The sequence below is a fragment of the Colobus angolensis genome, unplaced genomic scaffold (assembly GCF_000951035.1).
Source record: "Colobus angolensis palliatus isolate OR3802 unplaced genomic scaffold, Cang.pa_1.0 Scaffold596, whole genome shotgun sequence".
Lineage (NCBI taxonomy): Eukaryota > Metazoa > Chordata > Mammalia > Primates > Cercopithecidae > Colobus > Colobus angolensis.
The window spans coordinates 266,736-280,206 of NW_012119554.1; the positions used below are offsets into that span (position 1 = coordinate 266,736).

The 13,471-nt window shown below is 41.2% G+C and overlaps 1 protein-coding gene across 2 annotated transcripts in view; it reads left to right on the plus strand.

Moving 5' to 3' along the window:
- Nucleotides 1–13,471, plus strand: part of VPS13D (vacuolar protein sorting 13 homolog D (S. cerevisiae)) — a 281,733-nt gene that overhangs the window by 28,491 nt on the left and 239,771 nt on the right. For both annotated transcript variants that reach the window (XM_011962545.1, XM_011962546.1), the window contains exons 13-17: nucleotides 4,957–5,087; nucleotides 5,915–5,990; nucleotides 6,786–6,956; nucleotides 9,075–9,205; nucleotides 11,083–11,215. In XM_011962545.1, the coding sequence (XP_011817935.1) occupies nucleotides 4,957–5,087; nucleotides 5,915–5,990; nucleotides 6,786–6,956; nucleotides 9,075–9,205; nucleotides 11,083–11,215 (642 nt within the window). The remainder of the gene's footprint in view (nucleotides 1–4,956; nucleotides 5,088–5,914; nucleotides 5,991–6,785; nucleotides 6,957–9,074; nucleotides 9,206–11,082; nucleotides 11,216–13,471) is intronic.

Genomic DNA, 13,471 nt, shown 5'->3' on the forward strand with positions numbered 1-13,471 from the left:
ATTGCTCTTAGGGGAACTACTGGGTTAGGTTCATGTGAACCTCTGGTCATAACGTTCATCAATTGATCAGTACCTAACCTTACTTTTAAAATGTGTGTCTGTATTTAAAGACATTTAATATAGATATACAGACAGTCCTCGACTTAGGATACTTTGACTTTGGATTTTTTGACTTTACAAGTGGCACAAAAGTGCTACACATTCAATAGAAGTCATACTTTGGATTTTGAATTTTGATCTTTCCCTGGGCTAAAGGTAGGTAGTATGATGTTCTCTGAAGATGCTGGGCAGCAACAGTGAGCCACAGCTCCCAGTCAGCCATGCGATCATGAGGTAAGCAGCTAATAGTCTACAGTGGACTGTGTTGCTAGATGATTTTGCCTACCTGTAGGCTAATGTAAGTGTTCTGAGCACTTTTAAGGTGGGCTAGGCCAAGCTGTGATGTCCAGTAGGTTAGGTGTATGAAATGCATTTTTGACTTATGATATTTTCTTTCTTTCTTTCTTTCTTTCTTCCTTTCTTTCTTTCCTTCCTTCCTTCCTTCCTTCCTTCCTTCCTTCCTTCCTTCCTTCCTTTTTTTTTAAGACAGAGTCTTGCTCTGTCGCCTAGGCTGGAGTGCAGTAGTGTGATCTCTGGTCACTGCAACCTCTGCCTCTTGGGTTCAAGCGATTTTCCTGCCTCAGCCTCCTGAATAGCTGGGACTACAGGTGCACACCACCATGCCCAGCTAATTTTTGTATTTTTAGTGGAGACAGGGTTTCGCCATGTTGGCCAGGCTGGTCTTGAACTCCTGACCTCAAGTAATCCGCCCTCCTCGGGTTCCCGAACTGCTGGGATTACAGGCATGAGCCATTGTGCTCAGCTGACTTATGATATTTTCAGCTTATGGTGGGTTTATCATAACTCCATCCTAAGTCAAGGAGCATTGTGTTATTGATTTATTAACATTGAACTCATGGCCTATAGCACTATGACTCATGCCTGCATGAAGTTTCTCTAATACTCATTTTTTTTTTTTTTTTTTGAGACGGAGTCTCACTTTGTTGCCCAGGCTGGAGTGCAGTGGCGCAATCTCGACTCACTGCAAGTTCTGCCTCCTGGGTTCACGCCATTCTCCTGCCTCCCCACCACCACTCCTGGCTAATTATTTTTGTATTTTTAGTAGAGATGGGGTTTCACTGTGTTAGCCAGGATGGTCTTGATCTCCTGACCTCGTGATCTGCCTGCCTCAGCCTCCCAAAGTGTTGGGATTACAGGCGTGAGCCACTGCGCCTGGCCTCATATTATTTTTGTAATGCACATCACAGTCTTCTTGCACTCAGGACCACTAGACAGCACTTTAGCACTAGGGGATTGTTTTAAACAGTGAAACCACAAGCAAAAAGCACAGAAGCATGAAAAACATGGCTCTAAATAGAAGACCATGGGAAGGATGTTTGTTCACAGTGTGAGAGCTGAAACGAGGAGACAGAGCGTTGCCTTGTTTGAACTCAGGTGGGAATGTGCACATCAGGCGGCTTGAATTTTTTTCTGCTCTGTGAGTGTCTGAATGACTGACAGTGCCATGAGGATTAATTTTGGGGTTACAAATTTTAGCAAGTAAGCAAATGTGCAAATATGGAATCTGTGAATAATGAGGATGGACTGGACATTATTTGCCTTCTTTTTGTGACTTTGAATTAAAGGTGTATAAATATGCAGATGTTGGTTTGGACATCTCACAGATATTTTTATTTCAGTCCATAAAACAGTAACTTATTTGAGATTCCTCAGTAGTTGGAGAAGGACAATGATTTTTTTTTTAAAGCCAGTTTGTTTGACTTCATACTGTAGAAAATTGAGCTGTCATAAACTTAGTATTAACTAGCAGATTACTTGAACTGAATTGAAAAGGTGCTATTTAAAATTCATTCTGCTGGGAAACTTCTAACGGTCTTTGTATGTTTAGATAGCTGGATAGATACAGGCACACTTCATTTTATTGCACTTTGCCTGATTGCACTTCATAGACACTGCATTTTTTACAAATTGAAGATTTGAAAATGAGCAAGTCTACAGGTGCCATTTTTCCAATAGCATGTGCTCACTTTGTGTCTCTGTGTCACATTTGGGTAATTTGCCCAGTATTTCAGACTTTTCCATGATTATTCTGTTATGGTGATCTGATTTGTAATGTTATTATTTTATTTGTTTTGGAGTGCCATGAACCATGCCCATCAAAGATGGTAACTGTAAATACTGTGTATGTTCCAACTGTTTCACCGACTGGCCATTCCTTGTCTCTTTTCCTCTCCTCAGGCCTCCCTATTACCTGAGACACAATGTTGAAATTTGGCTAATTAATAAACCTACAATGGCTTCTAAATGTTTAGGTGAAAGGAAGAGTCACATGTCTCTCATTTTAAATCAGAAGCTAAACGTGCACATCTCTCACTTTAAATCAAAAGCTAAACGTGATTAAGCTTAGTGAGGAAGACATGTCGAAAGCTGAGATAGGCCAAAAGCTAGGCCACTTGTGCCAAACAGTTAGCCAAGTTGTGAATGCAAAGGAAAAGTTCTTGAAGGAAATTATTAATAAAAGTGCTACTTCAGCAAACACACGAATGATCAGAAAGCAAAACAGCCTTACTGCTGCAATGAAGAAAGTTTGAATGGTCTGGATAGAAGATCGAAGCAGCCACAGCCTTCCCTTAAGCCAAAGCCTAAAGCACAGCAAGGCCTTAACTCATTTCAGTTCTGGGAAGGCTGAGAGAGGAGAGGAAACTGCAGAAGAAGAGTTTGAAGCTCGCAGAGGTTGGTTCATGAATTTGAAGGAAAGAAGCCATCTCTATAACGTGAAAGTGCAAGGCGAAGCAGCCAGTGCTGATGGGGAAGCTGCAGCAAGTTATCCAGAAGATCCAGCTAAGATCCTTGCTATACTAAATGACAGATTTTCATTGTAGATGAAAAAGCCTGCTATTGGAAGAAGATGCCATCTAGGACTTTTCATAGCTAGAGAGGAGAAGTCAATGCCTGGCTTCAAAGCTTCCAAGGACAGGCTGACTCTCTTGTTAGGGGCCAGTGCAGCTGGTGACTTTAAGTTGCTGATTTACCTTTCTGAAAATCCCAGGGCCCTTAAGAATTATGCTCAATCTCCTCTGCTTGTGTTCTATCAATGGAGCAACAGAGCTTGGATGATGACAGCACATCTGTTTACAGCATGGTTTACTGAAGATTTTAAGGCTGCTATTGAGACCTACTGCTCAGAAAAAAAGATTCCTTTCAAAATATTACTGCTCGTGGATAATGCATCCAGTCACCCAAGACCTCTGCTGGGAGAGGTATAAAGAAATTAGTGTTGTTTTCATGCCTGCTAACACAGCATCCATTCTGCAGCCCATGGATCCAGGAGTAATTTCAACTTTCAAGTTTGTTTGTTTCTTTAATTAATTACTTAATTTATTCAGAGATGAGCTCTCACTTTGTTGGCCAGGGTGGTCTCAAACTCCTGGCCTCAGACGATCCTCCCACTTCAGCCTCAACTTTTATTATTTAAGAAATACATTTCATAGGCTATAGCTGCCATAAATAGTGATTCCTCTGATGGACCTGAGTAAAGTATGTAGAGAAGCTTTGGGAAAGGATTCACCATTCTAGATGCCATGAAGAACATTTGTAATTCGTGGAAGGAGGTAAAAATACCAACATTAACAGGAGTTTGGAAGAAATCAACCCTTTTGGATAACTTTGAGGGCTTCGAGACTTAAGTGGAGGAAGTAACTGCAAATATGGGGTAGGTAGCAAGAGAACTAGAATTAGAAGTGGAACCTGAAAATGTGACTGAATTGCTGTGATCTCATTATCAAACTTGAATGGATGAAGAGTTACTTCTTACGGATAAGCAAAGAAGGTGGTTTCTTGAGATGGAATCTACTCCTGTTGAAGATACAGTGAACACTGTTGAAATGACAACCAAAGGCTGGGTATGGTGGCTCATGCCTGTAATCCCAGCACTTTGGGAGGCCAAGGCAGGAGGATCATTTCAGGCCAGGAGTTCATGACCAGCCTGGGCAACACAGCAAGACCCTATCTCTACTAAAAAAAAAAAAAAAAAAAAAATTAGTTGGTCGTGGTGGCATACACCTGTAGTCCTAGCTACTTGGGAGGTGGGAGGATCCTTTGAGCTCAGGACTCTGAAGTTACAGTGAGCTATGATTGCACCACTGCACTCCAGCCTGGGTGACAAAGCGAGACCCTGTCTCAAAAAAGAAAACACAATAAAAAAAGGAAACGACAGTGAAGTTTTTAGGATGCTAAATAAACTTAGTTGCTAATGGCAGTGTTTGAGAGGATTGACTGTGGTTTTGAAAGAAGCTCTACTGTGGTTAAACACATGCTTTATCAAACAGCATCACCCGCTACAGAGAAATCTTCTGTGAAAGGAAGAGTCAGTTGATGCAACAAACTTCGTTGTTGTCTTATTTTAAGAAATCACCACAGTAACCCCAACACTTCAGCAACCACACCCTGATCAGTCAGCAGGCATCAACATGTAGGCAAGACCTTCCACCAGCAAGAAGATTACAACTCGCTGAAGACTCAGAGGATTGCTAGTACTTTCTAGCAATACAATATTTTAAAATTAAGGTATCTGTATTGTAGTTTCAGGCATAATGCTATTGCACACTCAGTAGACTACTGTATAGTGTCAACATCACTTTTCTATGCACTGGGAAACCAAAAAATTTGTGTGACTCGCTTTATTGTGATCCTTACTTTATTGCAGTGGTCTGGAACCAAACCCGTGATATCTCCAATATGTACCTATAGATAGATAGGGTTTTTTGTTTGTTTAATTTCAAGGAAAAATAGTTCATCATCTCTAATAATCTTCTGTGAAATAGAATATCTAATATTTTTAAAAACACATCAGGCTCTCATAAGCATTGTATCGACTATTTTACTTATGTTTTATAGATGTAAAACTCCTAGCAGAGTCTCTTCCTCGAAGAAATTCCTCGTTGCTTTCAGTCCGGTTGGGTGGACTGTTTCTTCGAGACCTGGCTACAGAAGGAACTATGTTTCCTCTTCTAGTCTTCCCTAATCCAGTATGTACAACAGTGGGATAATGAATGTATCTAAAGTGTTGGTAAATTGTAGTCTGTTTTAGGCGAATGATACCTGATTCATTCTGACATTTGATGATCTTGAGACTGATGTGCTGGGATTAGAGAAGTTTCTTGAATTTGTTAAAGAGAACATGTTGGTGAGATTTATGGCTATGCCTTCTTGCACTCCTGTGTTGTAGCCACCATAGTCTATTTTGCTCTGATTTGGAAGAAAATGCTATAAGACCACTATTTTCTGCATTTCAGTGTTTGGGTTTCTTCTGTATCTAATAGTCATTTTCATGCCTTCTGACCCTTAGTCACTGACGTGAAATCTCATCTTGCCAGGGTCCCAAAACAGAAACATCTCAAGTTTTCTACATATATATATATAATTTTCAAAATATACATTATTAACGATAAGATCTTTGATCTTACGTTGGCAACAAACTGTCCAAATGGTTGAATAGTTAACCCCTTATTCTGTCCATAGTTTTATTTTGGTTGGGGGAAGGTTGTGGAGAGGGTGGGAAGGCAGACTTAAAGTTTGAAAAGTTAGACATGTTTAATTTTCATTTAGCAACTGTTCATTAAATGTGCTGAGTGCAAAGTAGCATATTGTCAGTACAAAGGAAAAGATGTGGTCTCACTAGATTGGGAAAAGGGCAGAAAACGAAACAATTCTGCAAGTACTCAATCTGAGGTAAAGTGGGTTTTGATTTGATTGTGCTAAGGGAGTGTGTTGCTAAAGGGTAAGATGGTTTGTTTAGTGAATTTACTCTCCTCTCACCCTGACGTCTATGCATTTTTGTGTGTTTGTTTAATAGCAAAAAGAAGTTGGCAGAGTCTCACAGTCTTTTGGTGTACAGACTATATCTGCAGACAGAAGTGATCATTACCCAGGTAATTTGTCCTACGTTTTTTTTTTTAATTCTTAAATTTTTTAAATTAACTTTTCTTTAAGACAGGGCCTTGCTGTGTCACCCAGGCTGGAGTGCAGTAGCGTGGTCTTGGCTCACTGCAACCTCTGCCTCCCGGATTCGAAGAGAGACATGTTTAATTTTCATTTAGCAACTGTTCTCATGCCCTAGCCGGGATTACAGGCATGTGGTACCATGTCCGGATAATTTTAGTATATTTAGTAGAGATGGGGATTTGCCATGTTGTCCAGGCTGGTCTTGAACTCCTTGGCCTCTCAGAATGCTGGGATTACAAGTATGAGCCACCATGCCTGACCTTTTTTTTTTTTTTTTTTTTTTAAATAATTTAAAAATTCTTTTTGGGGGGCTTTCCAGCAAAAACCAGATCAGTAGTCTTTGATCAGTAGTAAAAGAGGGAATGTTTTCTGTTTTGTGCACAGTGATTTGCTGTGTGCACCCGGGTTTGACTTGGAGACAGCCTGGTCCTCTCTCAGTGGAGATGCGAACCTGAGGCTAACTGGGCAACCTTGCAGGGCCTTCAGGTCCTTGGTTTCCATGATATGGGAGGTAGTACAACAGGCCAGTCTACGTAATTCCTGTGGAAAATTAAACAGTCAATCCTGATTAGGCTTTCTATTTTAAAGATAGGCATAAATGTGAACTAATTGGAAAATAATTTAGAAAATGTCTGTTTTTCCAGAATTTCTCACAGGTCTATTAAGAATAAAGTTATCGTTTTTGCTTTGTTCCATGTTCTTATTCCTATTCTTTCCTTTAGCTGCAGACCCAGATGACCCAGTTTTTGAGATGCTGTATGAGAGAAATCCGGCACACAGCCACTTTGAGAGGCGACTCAATGTCAGCACAAGGCCCTTGAACATCATATACAATCCGCAGGCCATTAAAAAAGTAGCAGACTTTTTCTACAAGGGAAAGGTTCATACCTCAGGTTAACTTTTTTGTTTGATCTTCCTTTTTAAAAACATCTTTATTGTTATTTCTGGTGTTCTGGACAAGGGTTATTCAGATGCTCTGATAGCAACAAAAAAGGTCTGTAGAGTAAGTCAGTCGAGTTGCCCTGTCCTGTTACTAAATCAGGGTAGAAGTTTGTGGACAGTCTTTTCCAAGATAAATCTATATCCTTAAATATTTTCTCTTTGTTTGCCTCCACTTAGCATGCATTTAGTCATACTTTTCATTTCTCTCTTTTTTTTCCATTTTTATGTCATACTGTCATTCTGAATAATGGCACCAAAGAATAGCAGCCGTACTTTCTGAAAGCCACTACCTTTGAATCAGTACCTATCTTAAAATATTACCAAGAGTGATTGAAAGGCAATAAAATAGTATGGGGTGAGGGAGTTCATCATCTCTTTTAGGTTTCTCAATTACAAAACATTCTTACAAAAATAGATGAAAGTACTACAGGCATAAAATAGTTTCATGATATTGATTTCACACGGCTGTATTTTCAGCCAGCATTGTAACTGGAAATCTGCATCTTGGAACTGAAAAGCGGCGATCTCCATACTTTTATTTCACTAGGACAGTGGTTTCCTTGGCTACCCGGGATATTTTAGACCAGTGAACTGAGCAGGAATGTTCAAGAATTTCCTTCTAGATGACAGGATCAGTGGTCTCTTTGACATCCTTTGTGCAGCATTAAATACTGCAAAGTTCTAAATGTCATCATTGATTTATTTATGCCTCCCTTTGTTCCCCAAAAAGATTTGAAACAGTAGGTGCAGAAAAAGTACTTTTATGGACAGGGAGATTTATAAAACAATAGTATTTTCTTAAATGTCCCTTCCCCCTTTATTACAATGAAGCTGTTTTAGTTTTTGGACTAGTTTTTTAGTCTTTTCATATAAACAGTAGCCATAAATGCTGTGACTTCATTGCTCTGTCACTGATAGAATATAGAAGGTGGCCAGACACAATGGCTCATGGAACCTGTAATCCTAGAACTTTGAGAGGTCGAGGCTGGGGGATTGCTTGAGCCCAGGAGTTTGAGACTAGCTTGGGCAACACAGGGAGACCTCATCTCTACTAAAAATAACTTAAAAAAATTAATCAGGCATGGTGGTGCGTGCCTGTAGCCCCAGCTACTCAGGAGGCTGAGGCAGAAGGATTGCTTGAGACTGGGAGTTCAAGGCTACAGTGAGCTATGATTACACCACTGCACTCCCACCTGGGCAACACAACAAGACCCTGTCTTAAAAAAAAAGAATATAGAAAGGCTGGGTGTGGTGATTCACGCCTGTAATCTCAGCACTTTGGGAGGCTGAGGCAGACGGATCACTAGAGGTCAGGAGTTCAAGACCAGCCTGGCCAACATGGTGAAACCCTGTCTCTACTAAAAATACAAAAATTAGTTGGGTGTGGTGGCATGCGCCTGTAATCCCAGCTACTCAGGAGTCTGAGGCAGGAGAATCGCTTGAACCTGGGAGGCAGAGGTTGCAGTGAGGCAAGATCATGCCACTACACTCCAGCCTAGGAGACAGAGTGGGACTTTGTCTTAGAGGAAGAAGAAGAAAAAACAAAGAACATAGAAGGCACTTCCTTTGAAATTCCACTTTGTCTTTCAGTGCTTTTTAACAATTTGGAAATATAGTAGTTTGGAATATTTCAGAAAATGGCTTAAGAAATTCTAGTAGCTTAGGTACGCTTCTCTCGCTTGTCTCCTCTCCCCCATGACTGTCTACTACCCATTTTTGTCTCATTCCTGTTACCCTGTATTATGCCAGGTCATACTGGAGCAAGAAACTGTTGTTACTGATTTTTTTTTTTTTTTTTCTTGAGACAGGGTCTTGCTCTGTCACGCCAGGCTGGATTGCAATGGCGTCATCATGGCTCACTGCAGCCTCAGTCTCCTGGGCTCCGGTGATTCTCCCGCCTTGGCCTCCCAAAGTGCTGGGATTACGAGTGTGAGCCACCATGCCCAGCCTGATTTTTTTTTTTTTTTTTTTAAACTTTAATGGAAATTCTTGGTGAGAATTGATGTAGGACTTTTGTTCACCCAGCCGTGTGAAAATTCTGACTCTCCTGTGTATTTCCAATCTTGCAGGTTTTGGTTATCAGTCTGAACTTGAGCTGAGAGTGGCTGAAGCTGCCCGAAGACAATATAACAAGCTGAAGATGCAGACCAAGGCAGAAATTCGGCAAACTCTTGATCGCTTGCTAGTGGGTGATTTCATTGTAAGTGGGCATCCATAAACACTCTTTGGGGATTGTGGAAGGGGCAGGAATTCTTTCCATCAAGTCACTACCTACTGTAGATAGGCTTACTTATATCAGTTATGCTAACTGAAGAAACGGAAAATATTAAATCCTTATCAGCTAGCAGAGAATAAAATCTTGTGTCTTTTATAGTCAGGGTTTAGCTAATACAATGAGTGACTGACTAGATTCTGTGTCTCCTTGGACCAGGATGAGGTTACTTTCAAGACTCATCTTTGTGGCTGGGTGCTATGGCTCACATCTGTGATTCCAGCAATTTGGGAGGCCGAGGTGGGCAGATGACTTGAGGTCAGGAGTTCGAGACCAGCCTGGCCAACATGATGAAACCCTGTCTCTGCTAAAAATACAAGAATTAGCTGGGCATGGTGGTGGGTTCCTGTAATCCCAGCTACTCGGGAGGCGGAGGCAGGAGAATCACTTGAACCTGGGAAGCGGAGGTTGCAGTGAATTGAGATTGCACCACTGTACTCCAGCCCGGGCAACAGAGTGAGACTCCATCTCAAAAAGGAAAAAAAAAAAAAAAAAAGATTCGTGTTTGTTCTGTTTTCCAGACCTGATACTTTGTGCATGTTTCACATGAGAGTTTCTCTTTTTTACTTACTGTTACCAGAAGAGACAACTGGAATGATGCCCCAGCTTCTATTTTAGGGTATGATGATAGGCACTTTGTGATGCCAAATGACCAGCTGTCAAGAGGATGCCATAGATAGGGAGGGCCAAGAGATATCTTCACAGTCCAGTAGGTAGGCTGGGCAAGGTGGCCCATGCCTGTAATCCCGGCATTTTGGGAGGCTGAGGTGGGAGGATCATTTGAGCTCAGGAGTTTGAGACCAGCCTGGGCAACATAGTGAGACCTTGTCTCTACAAGAAATAAAAAAAAATTAGCTGGGCCTGGTAGCACATACCTATAGTTCCAGCTGTTCAGGAAGCTGAGGCGGGAGGATTGCTTGAGCCCAGGAACTGGAGGGTGCAGTGAGCTATGATGTGCGTTCTAGCCTGAGCGACAGAGTGAGACCTTGTCTCAAGAAATCAAAATAGTCCAGTAAAACACAGTTTCTAAGGTGACATGGAGGTGCACTGCTACAATACAGCAGCAGGTGGCACATTGAGAAAAAGTGTGGCATCTTTTGGACAGTGCAGAGTAAGTTATAGGTGTCAGAGAAGCAGAAATGATCCAAGTAAAATGAGGTGTATAGTATGGGATGGAGAATTAGCCCTGTTTTTTGTTTTTGGGTGTGTGTGTGTGTGTATGTGTGTGTGTGTATGTTTCTACATAAAGTATGACAATTAGTATTCTCGTAAACAAAAGAGGTTTCTTTTTGGTAACGTAAATTAGCTTTTGCCACATACATACGGTTGAGGCTGATTTTGGTTGAAGGGAAGAACAATGAACAAATCATGAATTGGTGTGTTATTTATATTTCAAATGTCAAAGCTTATGTTTCTCACTAAGATGTTTTGGCATGGAAGTTCGTGGTTACCAATGCCCTTGAATAAGTACAAATGTTTAGAGTTCTATGTTTATTTGAATTCTCTAATTTCTATAATCCTTTAAAGTATTAAACCCTGTAAATTAGAAACAGAATCTTAAGTACAGACTATCCCCCTATTTAGTTATTTGCTATTTTTTTCTCCGCCATTCAGATATTTGCCTGTGATAATTTCTCAGATCCTCAAGCATTTACATCTACTTTTGTCTTAGACTTTTGGCTGTAATACAGTAGACCACTAAGTCACTCCATAATCCCAGCTGCAGCTTCCAGAAATGCTTGAGCACCATGGATAAAGCTGTTGGGCTTCGGCAGTTATGGTTAATGACTGTTTTATTCGTACAGGAGGAGAGTAAACGATGGACCGTGCGACTGGATATTTCTGCCCCTCAGGTGATATTTCCTGATGATTTCAAATTCAAGAATCCTGTGTTAGTTGTTGTGGATCTAGGAAGAATGCTTTTGACGAATACCCAAGGTATAGTGTGAGTGGGAAATAATGAAAGCCTATCTTGGTAGATCAATCTATCTATGATTATCTAAGTAAAGCTTAATAGAACATTTATATAACATTTTTAAACTTCCAGGTTCACGTGTAACTTTTAAAATAATGAAATAATGAAACATATCTTGGTAGATCGACCTATCTATGATAATCTAAGTAAAGCTTAATAAAACGTTTACATAAAATTTTAAGACCCAAGGGTTCACTTGTTACTTTTAAAATAATAGCTTTATTGAGATATAATTCTAAGTTTTAAATGTATAGTTCAGTTGTTTTTGGTATGTTGATAGAATTGTGCAATTCTCACTGCTATTTAATATTGGGAGGACTTTTGCATCTTTCCTGACTGAAACTCTTGTGTGTACCCATTAAACACCACTTCACCTTCCCACTTCCTGTCCCCTGGCAACCACTCATCTTTCCGTCTCTGGATTTGTTCTGAACATTTCATTTGATGGAATAATGCCATGTGTGGCCTTTTATGTCTGGCTTTTTCATTTAGCATGACGTTTTCAAGGTTCTTCTGTGTTGTAATATATACCAATACTTCCTTCCTTCGTATGGCTGAATAATAGTCCATTGTGTGGCTGTTCCGCATTTTGTTTATTCTTCCATTTGTTCATGGCCATTTGAGTTGCTTCCACTCTTTCGCTATTATGCATAGTGCTGCTGTGAGCATTCATGTATAAGTTTTTGTGTAAACGTATATTTTCTTTAAATTTTTTTTTCTTTTTTATACACTCCCATTTCTGCAATGTAGACATATATTTTTAATTCTCTATATACCTAGCAGTGGAGTTGCTGAGCCATGTGGTGACTCCATGTTTTAATATTTTGAGGAAGTACCAAATTGTTTTTGTTTGTTTGTTTTTTTGAGATGGAGTCTCACTCTGTCGCCCAGGCTGGAGTGCAGTGGTGCCATCTCAGCTCACTGCAACCTCTGCCTCCCAGGTTCAAGCAGTTCTCCTGTTTCAGCCTTCTGAGTAGCTGGAATTGCAGGCGCCTACCACTATGCCTGGCTAATTTTTATATCTTTAGTAGGCATGGGGTTTTTCCACGTTGGCCAGTCTGGTCTTAACTCCTGACCTCAGGTGATCTGCCCACCTTGGCCTCCCAAACTGCTGAGATTATAGGCGTGAGCCACTGTGCTCAGCCCAGATTGTTTTTCCAAAATGGCTGCACCAGCAGCGTCCGAGGGTTCCATTTTCTCCACATCCTTGTCATCACTTGTTATTGTCTGCCTTTTTGATTATAGCCATGTTTGTGGGTGTGAGTGGTATCTCATTGTGGTTTTTATTTGTATTTCTTCTGTAACACTGGGTTTATTTATTTATTTATTTATTTATTGAGACAGAGTCTTGCCTCTATTGCCCAGGCTGGAGTGCAGTGGCACAATCTCAGCTCACTGCAACCTCTGTCTTCCGGGTTCAGACAATTCTCCTGCGTCAGCCTCCCTAGGAGCTGGAATTACAGGCACACACCACCACACCCAACTAATTTTTGTATTTTTAGTAGAGATGGGGTTTCACTGTGTTGGCTAGGCTGGTCTTGAACTCCTGACCTCAAGTGATCTACCTGCCTTGGCAACCCAAAGTCCGGGATTACAGGTGTGAGCCACCGCACCCAGCCAATTTTTGTATTTTTAGTAGAGATGGGGTTTCACCATGTTGGCCAGGCAGGTCTCGAACTCCTAGCCTCAAGCATTCTGCCTGTCTTGATCTCTCAAAGTGCTGGGATTGCAGGTGTGAGCCACCATGCCCAGCCCCAGTGGTGTATTTTTATAGTTGTCTTGGCACTGCTTAGCTGGAGACGGGCTGAGTGTGGTCTCTGGGGCTACACAATTGCATATTGAGCAGTTACTGCTCATCAAGCACTACCTTGGCACTAGGAAGACTATGTTGACCAAGAAAGATGAGACCTCTCTTCTCTTAGAGCATTCCAGTGGATGCTGGGTGCAGTGGCTCATGCCTGTAATTCCAGCACTTTGGGAGGCTGAGGCGGGTGGATTACATGAACTCAGGAGTTCGAGAGCAGCCTGGCCAACATGGTGAAACCCTGTCTCTACTAAAAATACAAAAAATTGGCCAGATGCGGTGACTCACGCCTGTAATCCCAGCACTTAGGGAAGATGAGGTGGGTGGATCACCTGAAGTCAGGAATTCGAGACCAGTCTGGCCAACACGGTGAAACCCTGTGTCTACTAAAAGTACAAAAATTAGCCGGGCATGG